General features: G+C 38.2%; 1 protein-coding gene across 1 annotated transcript in view; it reads left to right on the forward strand.

Moving 5' to 3' along the window:
- Positions 1-15,815, forward strand: part of PLCB1 (phospholipase C beta 1) — a 567,798-nt gene that overhangs the window by 411,989 nt on the left and 139,994 nt on the right. The window contains exons 5-9 of the mRNA XM_081832287.1: positions 4,079-4,158; positions 5,968-6,021; positions 7,103-7,178; positions 14,137-14,237; positions 15,501-15,667. Of these exons, the coding sequence (XP_081688413.1) occupies positions 4,079-4,158; positions 5,968-6,021; positions 7,103-7,178; positions 14,137-14,237; positions 15,501-15,667 (478 nt within the window). The remainder of the gene's footprint in view (positions 1-4,078; positions 4,159-5,967; positions 6,022-7,102; positions 7,179-14,136; positions 14,238-15,500; positions 15,668-15,815) is intronic.

A 15,815-nucleotide genomic window follows, 5' to 3' on the forward strand; every position in this document is an offset into this window, starting at 1 on the left:
GCGCCTGGGTGGCTCAGTTGGTTAAGCGGCTGCCTTCGGCTCAGGTCATGATCCTGGAGTCCCGGGATCGAGTCCCGCATCGGGCTCCCTGCTCGGCAGGGAGTCTGCTTCTCCCTCTGACCCTCCTTCCTCTCATGCTCTCTGTCTCTCATTCTCTCTCTCTTAAATAAATAAATAAAATCTTTAAAAAAAAAAAAAAGAAATAAAAGTGCGTTGACTTTTCGACCTGGTAGGAAAATTTGGGATCTATAATGGTGTCAAGCCCGGCATCTCAGTAAGTGTGCCCTCATCCGCGTGGTGAGGGAATTGCACAAACGGTCTTGCAGATGTTAAGGCACAAACATGTGCCCTTAAACTCCAGATGAAATTCCATGGAAGTTGACCTTCAGATATGTTTTCTCTCATTCAGGTCTCTGTTATCCCCTGTGTGCAAAAAGTTTGATCATAAAACAGAAAATGTCATTTAAGAAGCTTCAGGGTTGAAATAGAAGCAGAGCCAAGTTTAGTGGTAATCATCAGAATCTTGTCTATCAAAGTAGAAAAACCAACCCTCCAGATTGAAATAAGAAGCTGTCCTTCCAGTGCCAAACTCATCAGGGCAGAGCATTGGATGTATGAGAATCCTGCCAGGGTGGGATCTGTCTATCCTGCCGCAAAGCATATGCCATAATCTCTGGATGAGCCGAGGCTACTTTAAGCAGCTCTGGCCACAGTTTTTTAGCCATGTTGTTCTTAATGCAGCTGTGAGAACCTTTTGTAACTAAAATAAGTTCTTTATTTGCTTGGGGATCAAGCAGACAAAGATTAGAATAATGTTTCCTAAACCAGGCCCTGGCACACCTTGCTACTGAAAATGCTGTTCCTGGCCCAGCAGCATGCTCAAACAAACATTAATATTAAAAAAAAAAAAAAATACAAAGGTTTCTTAAAAAATACGTGGATTCTGAGTCCAAAGATCTGGTGTGGAGCTTAAAGTCCTTCATTTCTACCAAACTTTCCATCAGTGCTGCAAGTCTACTCTAAAACCTTGCTGCTCCTAGCATGGTTCAGCAGACTTCGCTTGGGATGCACATTCTCTGTCCCCTCTCCAGACTTCCTGAATCATCATCTGCATTTCAGCAAGACCCTCCACCCCCTCCTGCCCCCAGCAGTTTCTATGTACATGAAAGATTCAGAAGCACTGCTCTAGAACATATGGGAATCCATTCCCTCAAGGCTTTGGTTGCACAATGTACCCAAAAGTCCTGAGATATGGTATCCTGCTATAGTAAACTCTAGAGGGCTCTGCCTGTGTCCCTTCCAGTCCTTTTCCACTTTCATACACAATGCTTTCACTTCCAACAGCCAGGACCCTTGTCTCTTTGGTGGCTGCTCCCTCTGGATCTGGAACCCCCTTTGCCTACTATCAAAGAAACCAGGAAGTGCCTGGGGATTCCATCCCCTCCACTAGCCCTTAACCAAGAATAACAGGCACAGGCATTACCACACTCCAGCTCCCTTGTTCTTCATCAAAAACTCAACTTTGATGTGTGGTCTATATCAGGATGGAGAAAGCCAAAGTTACCATCTGCCTTCTTCCTTCTTCCTTCAACCTTTCTACCCCCAATCCTGCTCAGTCCCCTATAAAGGTGCCAGAAAACCCTTCATAATAAACCCTTCTTCATAAATCCTTGTCTCAGGGTCTGCTCCTGGGGAAACCAAAGTAAGACACATGTTGTTTTAGCTCAGTGTGATATAGACTGAGACCAGTACCCAACCAAGAGTAGGGTGATTTCTAAAGTTCCCTTGGTCATTGCATTAGTCCCTGAATCTTTGATGTAGCCTGGGTCAGATCTTTTGAACATCTCAAAAGGCTGCAGGAAGCCAGTGAATTCTAGGAATTCCACACTTGGAAATTTAGATGCTCACATTCTGAGAATGTGATGAAAATAAATTACACTTGACTTGCTAAATGAGCTAACTGTGGCTATGTGGTAAAGGTGGTGATGATGCTGTCCTTCAACTGGTTTGATAAAGGACCCATAAAAAGAGCTAAGGATCTAGAAGACCTGACCAAATGCTGCAGCCACAGGCACCAGCTACCTGTGGCTGAGTACCTGGAAGGTTGCCAATGCCAACTGAGATGGGCTGTAAGTGTAAAACCCGTACCTCACTTTAAAGACTAGGCACATAAAAAGAATACAAAATATCTCAATTCTATGTTGAGTACATGATTAGTAATGTTTATGAAATATTAGCTAAAAATATATATATTAAAGCTAGTTTCACCTGTTTACTTCTACTTTTTTAATGTGGCTACTAGAAATTTTTAAATTATATATGTAGCTCACATGGTATTTCTATTGGGCTGGGTATAATAGAGACCTTACCTTTTGACCTAAAAGGTCAGACCCAACTTAAATTTCCCCAACTCTTCATAATGCCTTCACTGTACCTATTTCAGGTGTGGAATTGACCCCCAGTAAACATACAAAATGGTAAAGTTCCCATCGAGGTAGGAATGTCTAAAGTTGGACCCTTAGCTCAGAAACTATTATACCAGAAACACACTATAAAAACCAGAGCTAGTAGTTAGTCTTAGTTTAAAATGATCAGACTTGAGGAAATTTATTTTAAAGCTGTTAAAAAGTTATTCCAGTGCTTCTGTGCTCATACATAAAGTGTGGTGGTCAGTTCTTTTGCTTCACTCACAATTACTCTGTGCTGTGATCTTCCAAGCCCTCCACCAATAGTGTATAGAGGTCAAGGCCCCCAAAATTCTCTCCTAAACTGGGACAGCTTCTTAACTGAGTTCCTTCTTTTTGGTTTCTCAGCTTCAACTCCATCCTCCAAATGGCCACCAGATAATCTCCCTACACACAATCTGGCCTCAGCTCTCCTCATCTCTCACCCAAAAATGGGCCTTCAGTAATTTCACATTTCTTGCTAAATTATCTCCAGATACCTCAACAGACTTAAATGCTCTCCATACTCTGCCCCCAACTCTACTTTTCTCATTGCAACTCACCTTCTTTTTTCCAATTCCTATTAAACTCCTCCCCATTCCCTCTGAGTCCTACTATATGTGCTTACCTCTGGTTTTTCTCCCAGTTTTCTTTGCTTAGAATTCCCTCTTCCCTCCTTCAGCACTCTATACCCCACGTCCTACCTCAAATGTCACTGTGTTACATGATGGTATATTATCAGTGCCTTAAGTCAGGAGGCAAAACACAGAAGGCCAACAAAACAACAGCAGAAATAATACAATGAGATGGAAAAGCTGTTGAATTAAAAAACATGGTTTCTTAGCTCTCTTGTCTTCTCTTAAAGAAGGGGGGGGGCAAGACATTAATTTTGTGTTCAAAACCATCACTCAAAATGGAACTTCAACTTTTTGTGTGGATTTGCTCTTTTCCATTTTCTTGGAAGCCAAGTGAGATCACTGGTGAGTGGTTTGAGGTAGGGACTAAGATTAGGGGAGTAGTGAGGGACCGACAGAATTGGGAGAGTGTCACATTGTGACTGCAAATGGTTTCAAGAACTTCTAGAACTGTAATTAATATTTAAAGGTTCCCTGGTATAGCTGCTTTGGCTTGAGTAGTAAAGCAGGAAGATTACATCTGCAGGTGTACTGAAAATACATTTGACTATATTTTCAACTTTTCTATAACTCTTTATCTATTTATAATGCTAGGAAAGTAGTAAAAAATACTTGTTTACTGAAAGGCAATCTGCCAGTTCCCTATAAATAAGGATTTTTAAAAGCAGACAAAATTTTGTTTATGTGTAAAGAACATTTCCTTAGAAAGGAGCAGTAACTCGGGGACTTGAATTTAATTATGTCATTTTTACAAAAGATAGAAAGAAAGATCGAGGGAGGGAGGGAAGGAAGGAAGAAAGGAAGAGAGGGAAGGAGAGAGAGAGAGAGAAAGAAAGAAAAAAGAAAGAGAAAAAAAGAAAGAAAAAGAAAAGAAAGACAAAAAAATCCCTTAGGCATACAAATTGAACAAATTTGCCCTTCCTGGTAGCCTAGCTAAAAACATGTGTCTAATGACTGGAGAGTATTTAAGCTAATGCAAGTGTGATTTACATCTTTCAGGAATGGACAAATGAGGTTTTCAGTTTGGCAACAAACCTGCTGGCCCAAAACATGTCAAGAGACGCATTTCTGGAAAAAGCGTAAGTAGCTCTAATTTTATTACTAAGGGTGTTGCTTCTTCTGAGTCAGTTTCCTTTCTCCTTTGTGAGTCTTTTGTTTATGCTGCACCGACTTCGCACATTGATAAACATAAACTTCCCTTTGGGATTTGTTAGAGAACTGATACCTCCACTGTTTGGAATTGGAAAACTTCCAAGACAGATCGCTCTTTTCCTCTGAGCTGCACATCCATGTTAGGCTGAGCTCCTCTGAATGTCAGTGTCTTTGACACACTATAAGGAGACACGTCCAAATCCCGGCAGCTGTGCTCAGAACCAAAAATTATCAATTTCAGAGAGCCCTTTGCTTCTACATAGGCCTGTGTCATATCAATTATTAATCTGACAAAGGGAAAGAAGAACATACGGTACTCATTTCTCTCCAGTCTTAGATCTCTGATAGATGCTATAATAACTTCCCTGCCTGCCTAAATCAATAGGCTGATGTCCTGATTCCTGCCCTTAGACCATCACAGAAAGTGTTAGGAAGAAAAGAGAAAAAGATGTGGAGGGAGGCACAGAGTGAAAACGAGAAGGACTGAGAAGCAAAACAGGATTACCCAATCACTCTGGAATTACACAGTCTTTCTAAAAATAATTTGACCAAGGAAAATAATGATTTTTGCCAGACGAGAAGCAAGGAGAGCTGGCTGCATTCACTTTGGAAGCTATGGATGGCCAGGAGGTTGGGAAGCCTTGAAATCAAAACCACAAGTGGAAACATTACTAGTCCTCTATTTTATTACCTTTCTCTTTTTCCTCTTCTTCTGTAAGACATACCCATCATTCGAGACCTAAGACTCCAGCCTACATTTCTTTATTACTCTTCTGTGAATTCCTTTTACTGTTAGTATTCCATAGGTCTTCACTTAAATGTTTTTTTCATGTGATCATCTCCTCTTTAGTTTGTCACCTTGAAGACCCTTCTAATGCCTCTCCCTACCCCCTTCCTTTCTTCTTTCTTTTTACTGACTCTGATCTCTCCATCCTTCAACTAACAGACATTTCTAGAACATCTATTGTGCCAGGTGATATTAGTGGAAGGGGACACGGAGATAAAGAAGACGTCTTATCTGGAACGTTGCATGTTATAGCCAGTAAACCTCTCTTTGGCTAATCATTATCGATTGCAAATGTCCCTTTCCAACAAGTGTCTCCCTACGAATAGCTGCTATGGACATTCTAGAACATGCCTTTTGATGAATCCATTATAAGCCTTTCTGCTACCTCTACATCTAGATGGGGGATTGATGGGTCATATGCAGTTTCCTAAAGTGGTAATCCCAATCCACACACCCATCAGCAGCGTTTGAAATTTCTGTTGCTCTGTCTCTCTATCCACATGTCCAAAAGCAGTCGAAGAGAGAAATGCAGTAGTTATATTGACACAGTCAAATACTTTGCAATGAGAGTGAATGATCCACAGCTATAAACAAAAAATGAGGATGGATATCAAAAACATAATATGGAATGAAAGAAGCCAGACACAAAAGGATGTGATTCCATTTATATAAAGTGCAAAACCGGCCAAAAAGAAATGTAGGTTGTTTGAAGTCAGAATAATGGTTCCCTTTGCGGGCCTGGCTCTGGAAAGGGGCATGAGAGGGGCTTTTGGGATGCTGCTAAAGGGAGAAGCTTCTATTTCTTGATTCGAGTGCCGACTGCAGAGGCCTGGACAGTTTGTTGAGATTCAGCAACCGGTGCATACGCATGAACACTTTTCTATATATTTTATTCTTTAATAGACAGCTTTTTAAAGATTAAACACTTTCTTTTCTGTTTCTCCAACAGCTATACTAAGCTTAAGCTGCAAGTCACTCCAGAAGGGCGCATTCCTCTCAAAAAGTAAGCTACGGGAGCATTTCCCAGTCAGTGTTCATGTTCTTTTCTCAAAGATTTGACTCTGTGCCATGGCTCTGTTTTGTTTCTCCACTGGCCCAAGTGGGAGCCTGAGAACGCATGGTAACCCCGTTCTCCCTCATGCCCCATGTTCACATCAATGCAGCTGGTTTCCTCATAGAGATTTTACTGTGGCATCATTTTCAAGAAACAACAAAGCAGGAAGAGGGGGGAAGGGGTGGGGGAAACTTACTGTTAAACCCAAAAGGCCTTTAAGATTCAGATCTGTTCTAGGAATGGCAATTGGGCAACTTCAGTGTCTCTTTCTACCAAGATGATGCTAGCCTTGAAGGAGGGGCTGCAAACTCAAATGTCAACAGAAACCGGTCAGGGAATTTAGGGGATGAAGCAAGCCAGGAGCCCGAAGAACTGGAGTGAAACCCCATCTGGAGGAGACAATGACAATTCAACTCTACCATAATCCTTGTGGGACTGGTGGGCTCTGGATGCTAGATTTTGTCATGTTTTGATAGAACCCATAAATTCAAATTCTTATATTCAATTCTATTTTTAATATAATACTTAAACTCTATTTGTCAATAAATTGACCACTTTTTTATTGAAGTATAGCTGATACACATAAATTTTCTTTTTTAGAATGCATCCTTAATCTTTACCCTTTGACCTACTAGCTACTTGTAGGCTCCTGTTCATTGCAATGTTAAATTATTATTAATAATAGTAGTAATTACTTGTTTCTTTATAATGTCAATAATGTAAACCTTTAGAGCAATAGGTAGCAGCAAGGAGACCGAGTTATCAAGGATGTATTTTAGTGCTTACTCTTAGAGGCTATTTAGGACAATGTTTTTTAATTGGGTCATCACCTTTGCCTCAAGATGTTGATTTTATATTAAACATCTTCATTTTAAAAAGCACATACATAGATCTTTTAGAACCTATATGCAGATGCATGGAACAGTGGATATCTTGAATGACAAAAGGGTTTGATTCAATGGGATACTGTCGGTTGGTATCATCTATAAACCTATGATCCATAACTCACTGTTGTGATTTCACTTCACAGCATATACCGCTTGTTCTCAGCAGACCGGAAGCGAGTCGAAACTGCTTTAGAGGCTTGTAGTCTTCCATCTTCAAGGGTGAGCATGTTGCTTTTCTAAAATTAGCACTACTAAATAGCTGTGAATAATTACACTGAAATATAACTTGCCCCCGTATTACCCAAACACTTTTTTAAATTAAGAAGACCATAGGACTCACTTGTTAATATTTACAATGTATGGGGCCACCATAATTATATTTTCTTTCATTCCCATAAACCCAATATGTTGATCTAGAAAGACCCTTGTTCTTTGTAAATAATGATTTTTAAGAAACATCTAATATAAAAAGGTATTGACCAAAATGTATTATTGTTAAGAATTTAAACTTCTCCTTAATAACAAATCCTTTGTTGATGTCCCTGGAGATGTTAGCTAATAATTATGGATTATGGTTAGGAAGATATTTGAAATATCCATTTCATCACATTCCATCCTTTTTAAATGTCTAGTTTTAAGAGGTATAAGTTAATACGCAATTAATATGGTAACACATGTTTAGACATAACTATGTTGACATACTCTGCAGGGCTGTGCTCACAAAGTTTTTGCTGAGAGGAGTGCAGGCTCAGTTTGGAGACCCCCTACTTTGCTCATATTGTGGTAAAGTGGATGAGAGGAAAACCACGTATCATGCTTTTTTTTTAGGCCCAACACATTGGAGGCACCCATGTATGTTGCCCACACAAATTAATTTGCCTTCATTTCAATGCATTTCTATATAACTGGCTCTAAAATTATTTGTTACCGTCATTTCTAGGAGATCGGAGTCTGTTGTATAAAACATTTTTCTCAGGCTATATGCAGAACTCGTCTCTCCATTGCAAATTATTTTTATCCTAGTATCTAAGCAACAAGTAAGCTCTTTCCCAAGGATAACACTTATACTATAGGGAGAAACTTTGAGCCTCTTGGAACACTCTGGCAATGTTCAAGTTGCATTGAATGAAGTTAAGAAGCCATTGCTAAACTTATCATTAGTTTATGAAAAAGTATTGAGTGCTATTACTAAATTTGTCAGCCCATTTTTGTTGTGAATACTTTTCAGAAAAGTGAAGTTTATTAAGGACTTTGGTAGGTAACGGAAAGAAATGAAAGAGTTCTCCCCCACTCTGAGTTTCCTGTTATAGGTAGAAAAGGCTGGTGATGCTGCCAACACTGGACAGAGCCACAGAGAGGCTCCCCCAAACAATTTAACCTTCACTTTCATAAGCAAAATAAAATGACCAAACTTATTATTGCTCTTTCTTAGATGCTCTGGGGTAGGATAGATATGCCAGTTAAGGTCCCATTGTTTGCTCAACAAATATTTCTTGAGCTCTTACTCAGGCACTGAGAATGGGGTAGTGAACAAAATATAGTCCCAAGATTCAAGGACCACAGAGTTTCTGCAGGCTCTCCTCAAACATGTGGACCAACACAAGTGTAAATGGGGGGCGGGGTGGGGAGTGGTGCCATGAGCAAAAGGAGTAGAGTGCTGCCATTGCGAATAAGAGAGGATCATTCCAGAAAAAGAAAACAATGTGTGCAAAGCCCTGAGGCTGGAAAGAATTTACTGGTCTGAGTAACAAAAAAGACCTCTGCATTTAAGCATAAAAAGAAAGCTTGAGAGATGAATTTAGAAAGACATGAAAAGAATATTTTTCCTCTGCAATTCCTCCTGATTTTACCTTTACTGGATAACATCTTACGACTATAATGACCAAAAATTTTAACCTATTATAAATCTAGCTAAGGGAAGGAAAGAATAGAAAATGAAGCTGACTAGAAAATCAAATCCATCAACCAATTCTCTGTAAATGGCAATTTTCTAAACAATTGGATTCTGACAATTCAGTCAATAAATATAAATTGAGTTTTTACAATCCACTATGTCTATTACAGGTTCATGCTTTCAGACCAATATCAACTGGAGACATTATTAAAAGAAAATAAGATTCAAATAACAGGAGTTATGTTTAAATTGAAAAAAAAATTATCTTTAGTAATTTAGATGTTATGATAATTTTCTGAAAACAAATTGGAGATTTTTAAAAGAACAGAATCAACCTCCATCATGAAGTCTTGAAAGATCATTATTCATAGTAAAGTATACTTTACTTGGAGGACTGACGATTTGTAGAATTAGGATGCTTTCTAAAGATCTAAAAACCAAAGATAATTTCAGGGCTAGGAAGTAAATGTTTCCCTAAACTGCCTGTATTTTAAATCCGTGTTGTAATTTCAAATCTACAGAACAGAGGTTCTAGAAAGTATCCACTAATTAGGAAAAAGATTCTGAATACACTGACAAGAGGTGTTTTAAACACTACACAGAAGAAAAGGTTACATAAATGGTAGAGAGCGCTGTATATCTGGGAGCCTCATTTCATAGCCAGTGGTCGTTCAGACTAGATTGAATTGTGTTCTGTAAATAGATACATTACCAGAAACACAGTGGATATCCTGTTGAGATTTTTTAAACATTATCTTTGTGCACATTGTTAGGGATAATTAATGCACTTGAAGTTGTATCCTGGCCAACACGATCTGCTGGAATAACACATTCCTTTAGAGGGTACTCCTTTAGAGATTACAGTTGCTTGCCAAAGTTACCTTAATTGTTAAAAAGTAGCACTGTATCTAAAAAGAGAGAAAAAGCAATTACTGTCCTTCTATTAATAATCCAAACATATTTTCCAGGGAGACCTTCGGAGACCTTTCCATATTCAGAAAATTACCATTTTACCCACAAATTTTCTGAGAACTGAAAGTAGTTTACTTGTACCAAATTGCCTTTGATTTCAGGCTTATTAACTTGAAAATAGCTCAGTGACATTTGGAGTTGTGTTATAGTATTACATAGCACTGGCACTTTAATGAACAAGATAGGAATGAATCCATGGACAGTTGACCCCAGAACAACACAGATTTTTAAATCGCACAGGTCCACTTATATATGGATTTTTTCAGTAAACACAGTACAGTATTGTAAATGTATTTTCTCTTCCTTATGATTTTCTTAATATTTTCTTTTCTCTAGGCTATGTTATTCTAAGAATACCATATAGAATATATATAATATACAAAATCTGTGTTAATCGACTACTGATGTTATCAGTAAGGCTCCCAATCAACAGTAGGCTATTAGTAAAGTTTTTGAGGAATCAAAAGTTATACATAGATTTTTGACTGTGTGGCAGAGGTTCGGCACCCCCAAACCTCTGCATTGTTCAAGGGTCAGGTGTATTTGCTTTAAATAATAAGGTTTATTATAGTTATGAACTTATGTTTAATACCAAGGAAAACAGTGATTATTTTGGATTTAAAGAATACCATAGGGGCGCCTGGGTGGCTCAGTCATTAAGCATCTGTCTTCGGCTCAGATCATTGTCCCAGGGTCCTGGGATTGAGCCCCGCGTCGGGCTCCCTGCTCAGCGGGAAGTCCGCTTCTCCCTCTCCCTCTTCCCCTGCATGTGTTCCCTCTCTCACTGTGCCTCTCTCTCAAATAAATAAACAAAATCTTTAAAAAAAAAAAAAAAAAGAATACCATAGAGGGCACCTGGATGGCTCAGTTGGTTAAGCACCCAACTCTTGGTTTCTGCTCAGGTCATGATTTCAGGGTCGTGAGATCAAGCCCTCCATCGGGCCCTGCGCTCAGCACAGAGTCTGCTTGAGATTCTCTCTCTCTCTCCCCCTCTGTCTCTCTCCCTGCTTATGCTCTCTCTCTCTCAAATACATAAATAAATAAATAAAATATTTTTTAAAAAGAGTACCACAAATTTTACTGAGGAATACAATAAATAAAATGTAAAAAAACTTCTCCCAGGATGACTATAATATATTGCCTTTCTCCTATGCCATACACCCAGAATATAAATCAGAAATACAATCATTTATGTAACTGTGACTCCTAAAATCACTAATATCAAAATTCTATCTTTAAACCACACTAAGAATTTGGTGTATTATGACTAATTTACTTGTAATTATTTCACGTACTCTCTGGCCAACTCAATTTTGCCTTACAGATTTAGAACAAAAATACTGAGAATAAGTTGATGTGAACATTTAGTTTGTTGGATTATGTGTGAGTAATGGAATCAAACAACCTAGATTCAAAGCCATAGCAGCTCCATACACAAACACTTGGGACCTTCGACAAGTTTTATAAGCTGCCATGTCCCTAGTGTTTGCATCTGAAAAGGGTCACAACCACATAAAGTTGACAAGGGATCAAATGAGAACATGTAAGTAAAGCTCCACATATCTGGCACACAGTAAGTGCTCAGTAAATCTTAATTATTTTCCTCTGAGTATTTTTCATTTGCATATATGTGGGGTTTTTTTCTCTTTCTTATTTTTAATTTAGCATGTGGATATGTCATAACTAGGTCTATGGAATCTGGAAGTACAAATGCCATCGGTACAACCATCAAATTTTAAAAGAATCTTTTCCCTTTTGGGATTCTTTGTATCCAAGCATGGAATTGAAGTAACTTCATTTTTAAAGTTTGCCAATACTTTGCAGTTTCTGGAATAAATGGGCCCAATTCAGACTATAATACCCTTCTTAATTGTCCCTACAAAAATTTCTGATAACAATAGCAACAAATAATCACCGATGATCTGTTTTGTATTGGAAGCATGATGTGGTGAGCCAAGTCTTAGACTATAAGACAAAAAACCTTAGGTCAGGTCCCATGTCCTGGGTTCACCAGCAGACGTTGATTGGGTAACTATTATATGCCTGGCAGCATGTTTGTGACACAAAGGAATTTAAGAAGAGATAGTCACTTCACTCAAAAACTCACAGTCTAGTAGAAAATCAGAAATATAAAAAATATGGGGGGAACTGTGTGATAGATGTTATAATAAAAGTATATAAATGCCGATTCTGAGCACAAAAGAAGACTGTGCCATCTTTAGCTAGTGTGGTCAGAAAGGATTACAGAAGAGTATTTGAACATTGAGTATGATCTTTAGAGTGTTGGATTGGGGGTTTCCTCCTGCTCAGATAGGATACAATGAATCTGTTCCATCCACTTCACCAAATCATGAGATCCAGGAAATGAAAATATTTAAATGAGATTTGTGAATTTCAGCCTTGTTTAAGATGTAAGGAATTAGGACTTGTCAATAGATTTTCCACAAATACCTCCCCTATACCCTTTAAGTTCAGCTTTCAACGATGCTCATTTTAACTCATGTCTCCAAAAATATTTCTTCTCCTATTTTCCTACACTGACCCCAGAGGCTTTAGGATAGCCTCATCAGTCAAGTTGGGCAAAGAAAAATGAGACAAAGAAAATCAGCTGTATTGAAGTGGTTTATTTTCTATGTGCTAACATCTAACTGGCAATGAAAATAATATTGTGTTTATTTAGATTATCTTATTAATTTTTCCTCTTTAATAAGAAGTCCTAATTCACAGCTGGTAAATAACCAACAGAGTTTTAGGAAAGCATACTGTTCTATGAAATTATGTATATGGAATCTTATATAAATGACTTCAGTTGAATCTGATATCCTATGGGAATTCTGTCCTATCAACTTCCACCTTTCTCATAAATTACATTTATTTATTTCGTAAATATTTATTGTGGACTTACTGTATGTTACACACTGGAGATCTAGAAGTTAACAAGCAACACACAGGTCCTAGTTTGTGTAGTTCTGCGTGTTAGCAAGAAACAGAACCATACAACTGGGAGCACAATACAATTAGTGTTGAAATACCACACCAGTGAAATGTAACAGTAGCCCAGAATGGAAGACAAAACCCAGTTCAGGAAGAAGAGGTTTTAAACTAACACAAGAAGAGAGAAAAAAATAAAAGCTCAGTAAGACCCATGTATAACGATCCTACATTGGACCACTGCTAGGTAATGGACCTTGCTATGTATAGTGCTACACGTGTTGTTTGGTTATCTCAAAATTCTGTTTTGCAAAATAGACTTTATTCCTGCTCTATAAATGGATTTAGTAAAGGAAATATTATTTTATTCATTCATTCCACAAATATGAGACTCCTGCTGTTTGCCAAGTGGTGAGTTAATTTCTCTTATCTGTTAGCAGGCAGGATACAATTTCAGAGAACAATTTTAGGTATTTCTATAAAAGTACCTTTCAAAACATATGCATATGGTAAAAGGAAGGGTTTTTTTTTTGTTTGTTTAAGGGCTTGAAAATAAAAATAATTATATAAACACATACCTGAAATAGGAAAACAGCATGAAGAATGTCTTTCCTGTTAACAAAGGCTTGAATACATGCTTCCGGTTTCCATGGCAGCCCGACTAAACAGAAAAATAAGTCACAGAAATGACTTTTTATATCAATGACTTGCTTCCCAAACAGTAAGACCAAGAGGAATCAGTGAGAAATAATGACTAGTGCTGTCCTACTTACAAAAACTGTTCTACAATTTATCAGATTACTTAACCCACAAGGAACATTGTTTGGGAAAAAAAAGGATACAAAATTTGAATTTATGTTTTCATTTTGAAATGTCTATTTCCAGGTCCTTTGCTCTTTTAAAAAAATCATTCAAACATCTGCTAAATAGCACATAAATAATGTGAAAATTCTTCATGCCACTGTACACTGAAAAATGGTTAAAATGGTCAATTTTATGGTATGTGTATTTTATAACAACTGTTTAAAAAGATTAAAACTAAAAAAGAAAAAAACAACCTAAAAGAAATCTGCTATACAGACCCTGGTTTTGCTAGGTCTAACTTACTTAGTAAATATACTTTAAAAACCACTTTAACATCCCTTTAGACGCAGAAATCTCTTAAGCTTAAATGATAATGAAAAAGCAACAGAAAGTACGGCTTTTGATTCCTCAAAGCCAGTGTCCAAATGAACTCTACAGCTGGCCTCATAGATGTTTTCTGAATGTTTACCCTGACCTCCTGGAGAAAGAGGAAGGGAGAGAGAGACATGAAAAGGAGCGGGGGTAAGCTAGGGAAAGAAAAAGACATTTCACTGACCCTGTTGCTTTATTTCCCAGAACGATTCAATACCTCAAGAAGATTTCACTCCAGAAGTGTACAGAGTTTTCCTGAACAACCTTTGCCCTCGACCTGAAATTGATAACATCTTTTCCGAATTGTAAGAGAACAACACAGCATTTTAACCCACTCTTTTTCAGCTTGCAGGGGTGCTCGGGGTGGCTCTGGCAGGATTTTGAGCAATAAAGGGAGACAGAACTCTTTGGGCACTGTGAATGACAACAATGCTTCTGTGTCATTTGTTGGAGACAATCAACATTCCTACCCGTGAGGTTCAACCACTGCTTTTAATGAGTGGATGTTTGCTATGATTTGTTGCTGGGTGTTGATGTTTTCGTATCCCCGGGGGGCTCTGTGTGGTTTGAAGATTATGGCTAGAGTAGAGCATCTTGGGTCCATGGAGGTAGACTCATGCATGATGCAGGAAGAACTCTGACCAGGGGACCAGTCAGGTTATGTCTCGGACACGCATTAGTGAAATGAAAACTCTGGATTGCTAAGAACCCTCCCAGCTGAAAGTCATTTGCTTTTATTTTAGAAAATATATAGACATTCCTTTGGAAAAAAAAAAAAAAAGAATGAGAAAAAGAAAAGAAACAAACCAAAACACCAGGGCAAATGCAGGGCAGTAGCAATTCACCTTTCCTAGTTCACTGAAATCTACATGATGACAAAAAATCAATCCAAAATATATCAACAAAATAAGGATTTTTTATGTGGAAGACAGGCCAACAGTGCTAAGAATGACACTGGATATGCCCACTTTGTGATGCTCATTGCTATCAACAATGTATTGAGCATCAGCAGTAATTGTACCATTGAACTTGTTTTTGGGTTGTCAGGCTTGAAACGGGAAGCTTGGGTCACGCTATGTTGAAGACTTACAGATTTTTGCTGAAGCATAACTTTAATGAAAAGAAAAATGTACCCAGGTTGTTTACTTTTTTTTGGTAATGAGTAATAAATACATCTCTAAATGATTAAGTGGGATATGGGAATTTGATGACTAAACCAGAAGGTTAGTGTCATAATCAAAAAACAACCTATACGTCTATGTTCAATTGAGAGTGGTGCCTCTTTACACACAAGATGCGAAGTTTTCCTACTGTGGATTCTCTTATGCATCTGGTATACTTCAAGGGCATTGGGATTTAGTGGCAGGGATTGCAAAAGATATTTGCATCCCATAGAATGCAGCAACTGTGATGGGGCAACACATGTTTTCAGGATAAGATAGGAATGTCCAGATATCTAGCATGCACTTACCAGGTGTGGCAATATTGTTTCTCTATAGTTAAATGCAAATATATGAATGAGACTTGGTGGACAAATATTCTAATTTCTGGTTTTTAATTGGTTTTAGTGGTGCCAAAAGCAAACCATACCTTACCGTCGATCAGATGATGGACTTTATCAACCTTAAGCAGCGAGATCCCCGGCTAAATGAAATCCTTTACCCACCTTTAAAACAAGAACAAGTCCAAGTATTGATTGAGAAGTATGAACCCAACAGTAGCCTCGCCAAAAAAGGTCAGTCCACTTTGCCCCACACTGTAGGGAAGCTATGGTTTCTAATTGTGAATGGGTCACCCCCTGGTAAGTATCGACGTCAAGGATTGTTTAGGTCTGTTTCCCACATTTGTATGCCTGCTTTCCTTTCTGTCTTAAATCACTAGTG

This window comes from Leptonychotes weddellii, chromosome 10, assembly GCF_054177405.1.
Source record: "Leptonychotes weddellii isolate Sample4059 chromosome 10, ASM5417740v2, whole genome shotgun sequence".
NCBI classification, from domain to species: Eukaryota; Metazoa; Chordata; class Mammalia; order Carnivora; family Phocidae; genus Leptonychotes; species Leptonychotes weddellii.